Source organism: Artemia sp. Qi Xiang Cuo, chromosome 4 (genome assembly GCF_049724085.1).
Source record: "Artemia sp. Qi Xiang Cuo chromosome 4, ASM4972408v1, whole genome shotgun sequence".
NCBI classification, from domain to species: domain Eukaryota; kingdom Metazoa; phylum Arthropoda; class Branchiopoda; order Anostraca; family Artemiidae; genus Artemia; species Artemia sp. Qi Xiang Cuo.
Genome location: NC_142797.1, coordinates 68,292,691 through 68,305,993, shown reverse-complemented (window position 1 = coordinate 68,305,993; position 13,303 = coordinate 68,292,691). Strand labels below are relative to the sequence as shown.

The 13,303-nt window shown below is 35.8% G+C and overlaps 1 protein-coding gene across 2 annotated transcripts in view; it reads right to left on the bottom strand.

Annotated features, from left to right (window-relative positions):
- Window positions 1-426: 426 nt before the first annotated feature.
- LOC148953357 (uncharacterized) overlaps window positions 427-13,303 on the bottom strand; it is a 136,106-nt gene continuing 123,229 nt past the window's right edge. The window contains exons 9-10 of one of the 2 annotated variants that reach the window (XM_089087642.1): window positions 2,353-2,712; window positions 427-1,309 (exon numbers count right to left, since the gene is read on the bottom strand). In XM_089087642.1, the coding sequence (XP_088943768.1) occupies window positions 1,200-1,309; window positions 2,353-2,712 (470 nt within the window). In that variant the 3' untranslated portion in view covers window positions 427-1,199. The remainder of the gene's footprint in view (window positions 1,310-2,352; window positions 2,713-13,303) is intronic. The other variant, XM_089087641.1, reaches the window with a different exon arrangement.

Here is a 13,303-nt window from a genome sequence, read left to right as displayed (position 1 = left end):
TTAATTAAAAAAAACTTTCCGCAAAATAAGTTTTTCAAAGAAAAGTAAAGGCCATTTAGAACTTAAGCTCAGGAGATACAAATACCTGTTAAAATTCAAACTCAAAACGACCAGAAATCACTAATACAGAATAAATGAAACCCAACAAGAACAGAAATTAAATAAACAATAATATAAAAAACATGAAAAAATTATTGATACAAATAAACAAACAAATCTGAAAGTGAGTAACATTTAGACTAAATATGAACATCAAGCTTTAAAAAGAAATTAAATAAACAATCAATGCGAACAATATATACAATATATATTAATGTAAATGAATAAATAAATCTCAAAACGAGTGAAACTTAAATTGAAAATGCAACTGAAGTTTGAATCGAATAAAAATAACTACAAACAAGAGTTTGGGTATCGTCTCACTGCAGAAGCCTAAAACCTACTGCGTCATTGGCGCTTTACTGAAAACAATTCTTTGAAATATTTTCACTTTTGTAACTTCAGCATATGTATATTAAATTGACAATGCACATTTTTTTTCAGTAAACTCATTTGAATTTTTTTCAGTAAAGTACAAATTATATTCTGGCTTTTAGAAAACATAGGGGTTTTGAACCCTACTCACATTAATTTATGCTCGTTTTGAGTTTGACTCAAAACGCAACATTGTAAAGCATATTTTACTGAGTTGCCGAGTTTTTACTTTACGGTAATTTTTGACACTAATGAAAGTGAGTAGAGTCAAAATCAAGTTCCCATGCAAATCAAATTTGTTCAACTATGGAGGGAAAAATTTGCACAAATAAAAGACTAAATGCAGTTTTTTTTTTAATGTTTCTAAAATGAATATTTGAAACTACTAACTTAAATTAGAAAAAAATTAGTTCCAAATAACAGACTTTGGAAAGTTCCAAGACAGTTCCAAATAACTTTCATTTAATGAAAGCATTTACTGTCTAAGGGCACCGGTTCTACCCTTAACATTTTTTTTTTCAAAATTCACAGTTATGGAAGTAAGTGTAGTCAAAATTAAAGTTCACACCTAAAATCTAATTTGTCTAACTATGAAGGGGAAAATTTGTACAAATAAAAGGCTAAATGGAGTTTTTTTCTATATTTCTAAAATGAATATTTGAAACTACTAACTTAAATTAGAAAAAAAATTAGTTCCAAATAACAGATTGAAAAAAAACGTTTAATCAATCTATATAGTACAACAGATTCGTTAAGTTACCAACACATAAATTTATGTCAAGCCCTCTCAGACCTTTAGAGCGATCACAGTTTATCTTGCACTGTAGCATTTCCCCTATAAGAAAAAAACCAATTCAAATATTTATTTGAGACAACTCTGACAAATAAAAGACTCTGAGACTACAAAGTTGGAAGCAAACTGTTGCTTGGTGCTTAAACAAACAATTAATAATGAAGAGGAAGAGCAAATAACAGAGAAAAAATGAGTGATTAAAGGAATAAGAAGATGATAATAGATATTTAATAAGAGAAATATTGCAATTAATTGCTGTATTCCTGAAAAAGAAAAATTCAAATTGAAATTCCCTTCACACGTTTTGTAAATTTAAGTTATTCGTTAAGAATAACTTAATTTGTTGGAGCATTTTTTTTATAGTCTTTTTTCAAGAAGGGGGGGGGGGGTGAGGATGGGGATTCGAATAGAGAAGATCATCAATTACTTTACCTTCTAGCTTCTTTTCAAGCGTTAAATACTATGAGATGGAAAGAGAGAGAGAGTGAGAGAGAGCGAGAGAGCGAGAGAGCGAGAGAGCGAGAGAGAGAGAGAGAGAGAGAGAGAGAGAGAGAGAGAGGGAGGGAGGGAGGGAGAGAGAGAGAGAGGGAGAGAGAGAGGGAGAGAGGGAGAGAGAGAGAGAAAGAGAGAGAGAGAGAGAGAGAGATAGGAAGAGAGAGACACAGATAGAGAACGAGAGAAAACTATATTTAACCCCTTTCTTTCATGTTAAGCTCAATTGTAGGTGTATTTATTCAGGGATTGTTTATTAACAACCTATTAAAATGATTTACGAAAAGTTTAAGACTTTCGTTATCAAAGTCCAATAGTGTTGGTACGCTTATTTACTTAATTTCGTTCAATTGATAGCAAATTATTTCAAGTTCAATAATGTTCAAATTATACATAAAAAAACCTGATGGCTTTTAACAGGATGTTTCTTTTTCAAAATTTAAATGCTCTAAATATTCAGGATAAAAAACCATAAATTATTGTTAAAAAACTAATTTAACATTTCTTGTTTTTCGTCAGACAAAGGTAAATATAGGAATAAAATGAGAATGTTTCAAATGTTGTTAGCTAAAAAACAAAATAGAATATCTTACCACATCTCACAGTAATTGTCTGAGGCAGATAAAACACAGTTTGTTGCCAGTGCGTAGGTGCTCCATGAGGACCTGTGGTAAACGAAATATTATGTTCCAGCTCAAAAACTGTGTCGAAATAGCCAGCGATTGCCGTTAACTCACAGTCTTTAGTTACTTCAAGAGTAAAACGGGCCACAAAATTAGTATCAGCACTAGAACATGTTTGTAGATTTAGGTTCAAGACCTCAACAAAATGTGTTGCAACACTGCTGATCGGTACTATTTCAATACTAGCATCGTGAAACACATTTTTGAACATGGATGACATTTTGAAGCCATAAACATCATCCCAAAAGCCAATGGCAGCTTTATATCTCTCTAAAAATACAGATAAAACAGGATTAAAAACAAAAGAAAGAAAGGGCCAAAAAAAGACATTAAGCTACACCCAAAGTAATGACCCGGCTTCTAGTAAAAATGATCTTTGAAGTCTAATAAGGCGGTCAAGCAAGCCTAAATCAGTTTGACGGATTGGGCCCAATTGATTCATAAAATGTTTCTTCAACCCAAAATTTCTACAGAAGAAATTTTCTCAACAGATTATGTAATTTTTTTTTATTGTAATATAAACACGTTTATATTTAAAGTAATTATAGACTATTACAACAATATTCATAAAAAAATATGGAGAGTCTACAGGCTTTAAACCTAGTATCATCGACATATGATTTTAAGATCTGTCAAATTCTAGGCTTATTGGCAATTTTTCCTGGGGCACAGTACTGAAAATGGGACGAGGATTGGAATATACGTTTAGGCATTTAACTACTTGTGCTCTAATGGAAAAAATACAATCAATTATTCTAAGGAAATAGCAACCAACTGGAAAAGCATTTAACAGTTTTTCTACCCAAGCATTACCATTCATTAAATCAAAAGCTTTTTGAAAGTCGGCTACTATAAGATTCAGTAACATATTATGCTTTTCAAGGTTAATACTTATTGTCTCCACAAGGTAAACAAGATGGAGCATAATGGATGCAGAACGTAAATTTTGGAACTACCTGAGGTCAACGTTTTGAGATTATTTTTAGGTTATTGGAATCCTACTGAAAAAACTTCATCCCAAAATTTCGTGTCTGATACTGTTATTGATCATATGGGTCTAATCTAAAATATATACTAATGTAAAATCAGCCACGGTCATTCATAAGGTGGTACACAACACACTTTTTGTAACAACTTATATCCCATTCCCAGTATATAAGAGAGATGTGATGATAGGTCCAACGCAATATTTGGTTTTGAAGACGTACAGAAGTTATTATTTTTTCAAATAAGTATTATCTTTTTTTTCACAAATACAGACTGCTAGAAACTGTGCTTTTGAGATGAAGATTGTTTTGCTATACCTTGTATATCTACAATAATCCCCCCCCCCGTGTAAAAAACTAGTCTTTAAATACAGTCAAATATCCTAAAACCGGTTTTTCCGTTATTCCGTTCTCATGTAAACTTGTGTAATAGCTAAAAATGAATTGTATTTATCCCTTTCCTCTTATAAGAGATTAGTACTGCTAAGAACTCATTGCAGTAACAAACCAGTATAATTATGGGAAACAAAAGATCTCTAACTATAAAAAATATTAACAATTGCATTAAAAAGCTATAAAGCCATATAAACAAACATTGGGATTACACAATATTTTTGTCAAACAATAGAACACAGAAAAATGAAGAAAGAAAAGAGAGATGAATAACAAAATCTAACCAAATTAGGGGAAACTCATAAAATTGGATCGTTGCATTCATTCAAATAATAAAAATTAGCTCTGAATGTGCATAATCACGAGAGTAATCAAACTGGGGAAATAATCAAACAAAAATAAGACCAACAGCTCATCTTGCTTAAATTTGTTTGACTTTTTGTTTTTACTAACGATTGCTTGACAATTTTTTAACATTTCTTGTTTGCTTATTCGCAGTTTTTTTGTTTTTTTTTACAGTTGCACTTGCATAATCAGGAGAACAAATGCTGTGGAAATAATCCAGCAATGATGAGAGCCTCTATTTCCTGACAATAATTTTTACAGACTAATCGTTTGGTACTTTCTTACTAAAGTACCAAGCACATGAAAATGAAAACATTCTTTCCCCCCTAGGCCTATCTTAGGTCTATTCATCCCTGAAAATTGCAACTTTCTAATATTTTCTTTCAGTTGTTCCAAAACTATGATGTTTTTAGCGACGTTGAACCGCGAAAACACATAAGCAAAATTAATTAGTTGAATTTGACAACGGTTTTTATCCATACAAAATCAAACATCAACAATCTGTTGGTTCCCAAAGACTTTTTAATTTTCTAAGTTAATAAAAAAGAGTAAGTGCAAACAAGAGAGAGAAAAAGAGTGATTAATTGATTAAGAATATGATAATGGATGGTAAATAAGACAGCTAATCTTTAGAAGGAGAGCTACACCTTCTTAAGCTATTTAATGCAAGGTTTTTAGTTTATTTCTTGCTGATATTTCACCCATGTTTTGTATTTTTTTTTACTTGGTGCCTGCTGGTACCAAGCATTTGGAGATCAATTTAATTAATAACCCAGTTCATGAATTTTCCTAATCTTTTCAGGCATGTTTTGTTTGAGTAAGTTTCAACTTAAACAATTCAAAACTCAGATTTCATTGTCTATGGTAAATGCCAATATGGTAAATACTAATCGTGAATACTGATTCTTCATAATCGGCATTTGGAATCAGAGGCAACGCTATAGCGTTGCCTATAGTAAAGGCCATACAGATGCAAGGGTGTGCGTGTAACTAACCCCCGTATACCCGAACCACCGTGCAACTGAACCCCCGTAAAACCGAACCCCGTGCAACTGAACCTACGTGCTACTGACCCCGCCTGCACCTGAACCGCGTGTCCTTGAACCCTCGTGTCACTGAAGCCCCATGTAACTGAACCCCCGTGCAACTGAACCCCCGTATAACCGAACCCCCGTGCAACTGAACCCCCGTATAACCGAACCCCCGTGCCACTGAACCCCCCAGCCACTGACCCCGCGTGCTCCTGACCCCTCGAGCAACTCAACCACCGTACTTACATTGGGTAAAACACAATAGGGTTATGAACCATAGTTATTTAACTATGGTATAGCTATTTAACTATGGTATAGTTATTTAACCTTTAAAATGTTCATAGGCAGTACGCCAGCGCTGCCTAAGTAAAGAACGATGTGGGCACAATGTGTTGTTTTTTTGGTTTTCCATACCCGGGCACTTCGTATTGAAGGAGTTGTTGTAGAAACTTTGAAAATGGATCATTCGTCTGGGAATGGAGTTGACTGGAGCCCTTTTTAATAGTCCAAAGTAGTTGGAGGGCAACTAGCCCCCCCCACGCAATCTTCCCCCAAACACATCCAATAAAATTTTTGAGATAGCCATTTTGTTCAGCGTAGTTGATTTCTAGATAGAAAATAATATTTTTGAGGAGGACAATCCCCCACAACCCTCAGGGCAAGGATTTTAAGTTATGCCCTGGGGGCGTATAAGGTTTTTATTGCAATCTTTGACGTAGAAACTTGAAAAAGGGCTCATTCGATTTGAAATTCAATGAGCTAGTACCCTTTTTAATAGTCAAAAGTGATTTGAGTGCAACTAACCCCCTAACCTAACATAAACCACACACGACACATACACAGAGACGACAGACACATAGAGAGGACACACACATACAGACGAAAAAAACACAACGACACACACAAACACAGACAACAAACACACACAGACGACACACACACAAAAACGACACACACACAGAGACGACACACACAAAGAGAGGACAAACACACAGAGACGACACACATACAGAGACGACACACACACAGAGACGACACACACATAGAGACGACATACATAGAGATAATACACATAGATACACATAGGTTGTTTGTGCCGTTTGTGTGTTGAACAATGTGTTGTTTTTTTTGGTTCTCCATACCCGGGCACTTCGTATCGAAGCCGTTGTCGTAGAAACTTCGAAAAGGGCTCATTCGATTGGAAATTGGAGTGGCTAGTGCCCATTTTAATAGTCGAAAGTGATTGGAGGTCACTTAGCCCCCCTCCCCCGCCCATCATTCCCCCAAACACATCCAATCAAAATTTTGTGATAGCCATTTTGTTCAGCGTAGTTGATTTCCAGATAGAAAATATGTCCTTGAGGAGGACACTCCCCCACAACCCTCAGGGCAAGGGTTTTAAGTTATGCCATGGGGGCATATAAGTTTTTTTAAAAAAGGCGTTGTCGTAGAAACTTCAAAAAAGCTCATTCGATTGGAAATTCAAAGGGCTAGTGCCCTTTTTAATAGTCAAAAGTAATTGGAAGGCAACGAGCCCCCTCCACACACACCCATCCTTCCCCAAACACATCCAATAAAAATTTTGGGATAGCCTTTTTGTTCAGCGTAGTTGATTTCCTGATAAAAAACATATTTTTGAGGAGGACACTCCCCCCACAACCCTCAGGGCAAGGATTATAAGTTATACCCTGGGGGCATATAAGGTTTTTATTGAAATCTTTGTCGTAAAAACTTGAAAAAGGGCTCAATCGAATTGAAATTTAAAGGGTTAGTACTCTTTTTAATAGTCGAAAGTGATTTGAGGGCAACTAACCCCCCTTAACCTAACCCAACATAAACTAGACACGACACACACACAGAGACGACAGACACACAGAGACGACACACACACAGAGACGACAAACACACAGAGACGACTGACACACAGAGACGACACATACAGAGAGATGACAAACATACAGAGACGACACACACACAGAGACGTCACACACACACAGAGACGTCACACACACACAGACGACATACACAGAGACGACACGCACACAGAGACGACAAACACACAAAGACGACACACACACACAGACGAAACACAGAAAGACGACACAAACACAGAGAGGACAAACACACTGAGACGACACACATACAGAGACGACACACACACAGAGACGACACACATAGAGATAATACACATTGATACACATAGAGATAAGGTTTTACTGAAATCTTTGTCGTAGAAACTTGAAAAAGGGCTCATTCGATTTGAAATTCAAAGGGCTAGTACCCTTTTTAATAGTTGAAAGTGATTTGAGGGCAACTAACCCCCCCCCCTCTCACGCCCAGCTTTTCCCCAAACACATCCAATCAAAATATTGGATAACCATTTTATTCAACGTAGTTGAAAGTTTTGGAAATTAGGCTCTTTAAGGATGACAACCCCTTCGCCACAGCACTCAGGGCAAGGGTTGCAAGTTATGCCCTGGGGGATATATAAAGTTTTTATTGAAAGCGTTGTCGTAGAAACTTCAAAAGGGCTCATTCAATTGGAAATGGAAAGGGCTAGTGCCTTTTTTAATAGTTGAAAGGGATTGGAAAGCGACTAACACCCCTCTCACGCCCACCCTTTCCCCCAATACATCCAATCAAAATTTTTAGATAGCCATTTAGTTCAACATGGTGAAAATTTTAGAACTCAAATATGTAAAGATGACAACCCCCCCCCCCACAACCCTCAGGGCAAGGGTCGTAAGTTAGGCCCTGGGGGGCATATAAAGATTTATTGAAAGCGTTGTAGTAGAAACTTCAAAAGGGCTCATTCAATTGGAAATTGAAAGGACTAGTGCCTTTTTTAATAGTTGAAAGTGATTGGATAGCGACTAACGCCCCTCTCACGCCCACCATTTTCCCAAACACATCCAATCAAAATTTTGAGATATCAATTTTGTTCAACGTAGTTGAAAGTTCTGGAAATTAGGTCTTTTAGTATGATAACCCCCTCAGAGCCCTCAGTGCAAGAGTTGTACGATTCGCCCTGGGGGCATTAAAGTTTATATCGAAAAATGTTATAGAAATTTCAAAAAGGGCTCAGTTGATTGGAAATTGAAATTGCCCTTTTTAATAGTCGAAAATGAGTGGGGAGTAATTAACCCCCCTCTTACGCCCACCATTTCCCCAGAAACATTCAATCAAAGTTTAGAGATAGCCATTTTGTTCAACATAGTTGAAGGCAAAGGTTGTAGTTTATGCCCTGGGGGCATATAAGATTTTATAGATAGAGTCGTCGTAAAACTTCAATAGGGGCTCATTCAATTCGAAATTGAGAGGGCCAGTGCCCTTTTTAATAGTAGAGAGCAATTGGAGCGTAACAAACCTCCCTCTCACACCGACCATTCCTCCAAACACATTCAATCAAAACTTTCAGATAGTCATTTTGTTCAACGTAGTAGAAAGTTCTGGAAATTAGATCTCTGAGAATGACCTTAGGGCAAGGGTTGTAATTTATGCCCTGGGGGCATATAAGGTATTTATAGAAAGCGTTGTCGTTTCCAAAAGTGCTCATTCGATTGGAAATCGAAAGGCCTAGTGCCCTTTTTAATAGTCGAAAGTGATTGGAAGGCTTGACATTTTTATAGTAAAGATCGATGTGGGTATAATGTATTATTTTTTGTTGTTGTTGTTGTTTAGACCAGGCACTTCGTATCGAAGGAGTTGTCGTGGGAACTTCGAAAAGGGCTCATTCGATTGAAAATAGAAAGGGCTGATTCCCTTTTTTATGGTCAAAAGTGATTGGAGGACAACTAATCCCCCTTCCACATCTACCCACTCCTTAGCCCATTATGTTTAAAAACTAAATGTTGCCATAAGATTAAATCGAAATGGATTGTGATAATGCTAATTCCCAGAGACGCATCTCAGCAGCATCCCAAGAGCCAATGAGGGTATTTTTTTCAAACTTTCGGTACTACTTCTGTTTTAAAAATTTAAAAAAATCAAAATAGAGTAAGTGTATCCAAGCCATCAAAGAAAGTAAACAGTTTTTTTGGGAATGATATCAAGTTTTCCACTTCAGGTCAACTAGAGGAGGTATGAAACTAAATTAAACAGTACTATCTGTGTCCAGATTTTTAAAAGGGTGTATGTTGTTAAAAATTACTGAAAATTCTTCTCTGATATACAAATAGCATGTCAAGCTATAGAGACCTAAAAAACGGTATGATTTGAACTATTATTCTATTTTCAACTGGAGTGACTACTTCAATACTAACCGAAGCGAAGTTAACTAAAAAAACTTTTTCTACACAACAGATTTTACAAAGAAAATTGAAGAACTCAGTTAAACAAAATAAGAGCAAAAATAATATTTTGATACAAATAGATACATCAAAAGAATCAGATTTTAATGCTGATTTCAAATATATAAGTATCATCAAGTTTAATACCCATCAAAAGTTAGGCGCCTGAGAAAATTTGGCTGATTTTCGAAAAAAGCGGGAAAGACCCCCTAAAAATTATAGAACAATAATGCAGATCACACCATCATATTCAGCGTATCAGAGAACCCTACTGTAGAGGTTTCATGCTCCTATCTACAAAAATGTGGAATTTTGCATTTTTTGCCAGAAGAAAGATCACGGTTGCGTGTTTATTTGTTTGTTTATTTGTTGTTTTTTTTCCCAGGGGTGATCGTATCGACCTAGTGGTCCTAGAATATCGTACGAGGGCTCATTCGAATGGAAATTAAAAGTTCTAGTGCCCTTTTTAAGTGACCAAAAAATTGGAGGGCAACTAGGCCCCCTCCCACGCTCATTTTTTTCCCAAAGTCACCTGATCAAAATTTTTAGAAAGCCATTTTGTTCAGCATGTTCGAAAATATTATAAGTATGTCTTTTAGGATGACTTAATCCCCCAAAGTTCCCGGGGGGAGGGCTGAAAGTTATGAACTTTACTCAATGTTAACATATAGTATTGGTTATAGGGAAGTATAATGACGTTTTCAGGGACGATTTTTCCTGGTAGTGGGGGGGGGTGGTTCGGGGGTTATTTGGAAGGATCTTTCCATGATGGAAGTTTTTATGGGGGAAAGGACATTGCTATGAAGGGGACGCCGGACTTCCCAGCATTTTTTAAAAAAAAAGATCAGAAATTAAATATAAAAAAACAAGTTTTTCAACCTAGTCAATACCTCACTCTTTAAGCCAAAGATTTTTTTAGTACTTTCATAAGAGCTATTTATTCTAATTAACGGCCTTTGTGATTAAGCGGTCATTTTTAAAGAATTGGAACAAAATTCGACCTTTCGCCTAAATAGCAAGGTATTGACTAGGGGGCGAACACCCTAATAAACGTATTAAAAATATATGAATTTAGAAGTTCGTTACGTAAGTTACGTATATATATATATACTAATAAAAACGTTCGTAAATAAAATTAAACAAGTTTCGAGAAAGCCATTTAACTAAATAAAAGTAAATTAATATGACAATTTTGTTTTAATTATTCATGTACGGTGAGCCAAAATCAAAACCTGCATTCATTCAAAAACGTTCAAAAATTAAATAAAAAAACAAGTTTTTTTAACTGAAAGTAAGGAGCGACATTAAAACTTAAAACGAACAGAAATTATTCTGTATATGAAAGGGGCTGTCCCCTCCTCAACGCCTCGCTCTTTACGCTAAAGTTTGACTTTCTCAGAACTCTATTTTTTTTAAACAATGAAAAACTTTAGCGTAAAGAGCGAGGCGTTGAGGAGGGGACAGCCCTTTTCATATACAGAATAATTTCTGTTCGTTTTAAGTTTTAATGTCGCTCCTTACTTTCAGTTAAAAAAACTTGTTTTTTTTATTTAATATCCTACCAAGCGTGAAACTACCTTAAATCAACATCGATAAATAAATAAAACCCAAAACGGAAGAGAAATTACAATAAATAACCGAGTCAAACTCAAAACGAGCTGAAATTAACATAAGTTGGGTTCAAAACCCCTACGCCTTCCCAAGGCCAGAACATAATTTGCACTTTACTGAAAAAATATAAATGAATGTACATTGTCAATTTAGTATACATACACTAATATTTAGTAATCAAAATGTTAATATTATTTGATTCATTAAAGTTATAAAAGTAAAAACATTTATATTTTTTTTTTATTATAGAAGTAAAAACACTATAGTTTTTTTTTCATTAATTTCTGTTTGTTTTATATTGACATAGTCTTTTCAGGGAAAAAGATAATAATACTTTAATTTTTTCGTTTTTTTAAGACTTTATAGTTTGGCCTGCTATTTCTATACTGGAGAAAAATTTTCAGCAATTTTTAACAAAATACACCCTTTTAAAATTCTGGACATAAATAGTAGTGTTTAATTTAGTTTCATACCTCCTCTAGTTGACCTGAAATGGAAAACTTGATACCATTCACAAAAAAATCTGTTTACTTTCTTTGATAGCTTCGATACACTTACGCTATTTTGATTTGGTGAAATTTTAAGAGCAGAAGTAGCCCCGAAAGTTTGAACATAATACCCTCAGTCGTTCTTGGGATACGGCTGAGGTGCCTTATAGGGAATTAGCATTAACACAGTGCATTTTGATTTAATCTTAAGGCAACATTATGTTTTTAAACATAATGGGCAAATGGGAGGGCGTGCGTGGGAGGGGGATTAGTTGCCCTCCAATCACTTTAAACTGTTAAAAAGGGCCTTTCTATTTTCAATCGAATGAGCCCTTTTCGAAGTTTCTACGACAACTCCTTCGATAAGAAGTGCCCTGGTCTAAACAACAACAACAACAAAAAATAATACATTATACCCAAATCGATCTTTACTATAAAAATGTCAAGCCTTCCAATCACTTTCGACTATTAAAAAAGACCCTAGGCCTTTCAATTTCCAATCGAATGAGCTATTTTTGAAAACGATAATGCTATCGATAAACACCTTATATGCCCCAGGGCATTAATTAGAACCCTTGCTCTAAGGTTTGTTCGGTTGCTTGTCATCCTCTAAAACCCAATCTCCAGAACTTTCAACTACGTTAAACAAAATGGCTGGCTATGTCAAAAATTTTGATTGGATGTGTTTGGGGAAATGGAAGGGGCGTGAGAGGGGCCTTAGTCGCTCTCCCATCACTTTCAACTATTAAAAATGGCACAAGCCCTTTCAATTTCCAATCAAATGAGCCCTTTTGAAATTTCTACGACAACACTTTCAACAAAAACCTAGTTGCCCTCCAATCACTTTCGACTATTAAAAAGGGCACTAGCCACTCCAATTTCCAATCGAATGAGCCATTTTCGAAATTTCTACGACAAGTCCTTCGATACGAAGTGCCCTGGTATGACAATAAAAACAAAAATAAATAAATAATACTTTGTGCCAACATCATTCTTTACTTAGGCAGCGCGACTGCGCTGCCTATTATTTTTTTTTCCAGAGGCACTTCATATGGAAGGGGTCGTTGTATAAACTTCAAAGAGGGCTCATTCGATTGAAAATTGAGAGTTCTAGTGCCCTTTTTAAGGGTCAAAAGTAACTGGAAGGCAACTAACTACGCCCACCATTTCCCCAAACACATCCTATCAAAATTTTGAGAAAACCATTTTGTTCTACGTAGCGGATTTAAAGATAGAAGTTATGTATTTAAGGAAAACACTCCCCCACAACCCTCAGGGCAAGGGTTGTAAGTTATCCCCTGGGGGCATATATGGTTTTTATAGAAAGCTTAGTCGTAGAAACTTCAAAAAGGGCTCATTCAATTGGAAAATCAAAGGGCTAGTGCCCTTTTTAATAGTCGAAAGTGATTAGAGGGCAGCTAACCCCCCTCTCACGCCCACCTTTTCACCAAACACATGCAATGAAAATTTTGAGATAGCCATTTAGTTCAACGTAGTTGAAAATTCTGGAAATTAGGTCTTTCAGGATGACATCCCTCCACAGCCCTCAGGGCAAGGGTTGTAAGTTACGCCCTGGGAGCATATAAGGCTCATATAGAGAGCGTTGTCGTAAAAATTTCAAAAAGGGCTCATTCGATTGGAAATTTAAATGGCTAGTGTCCTTTTAATGGTTAAAAGTGATTGGAAGGCAACCAACACCCCTTCCACGCCCAGCATTT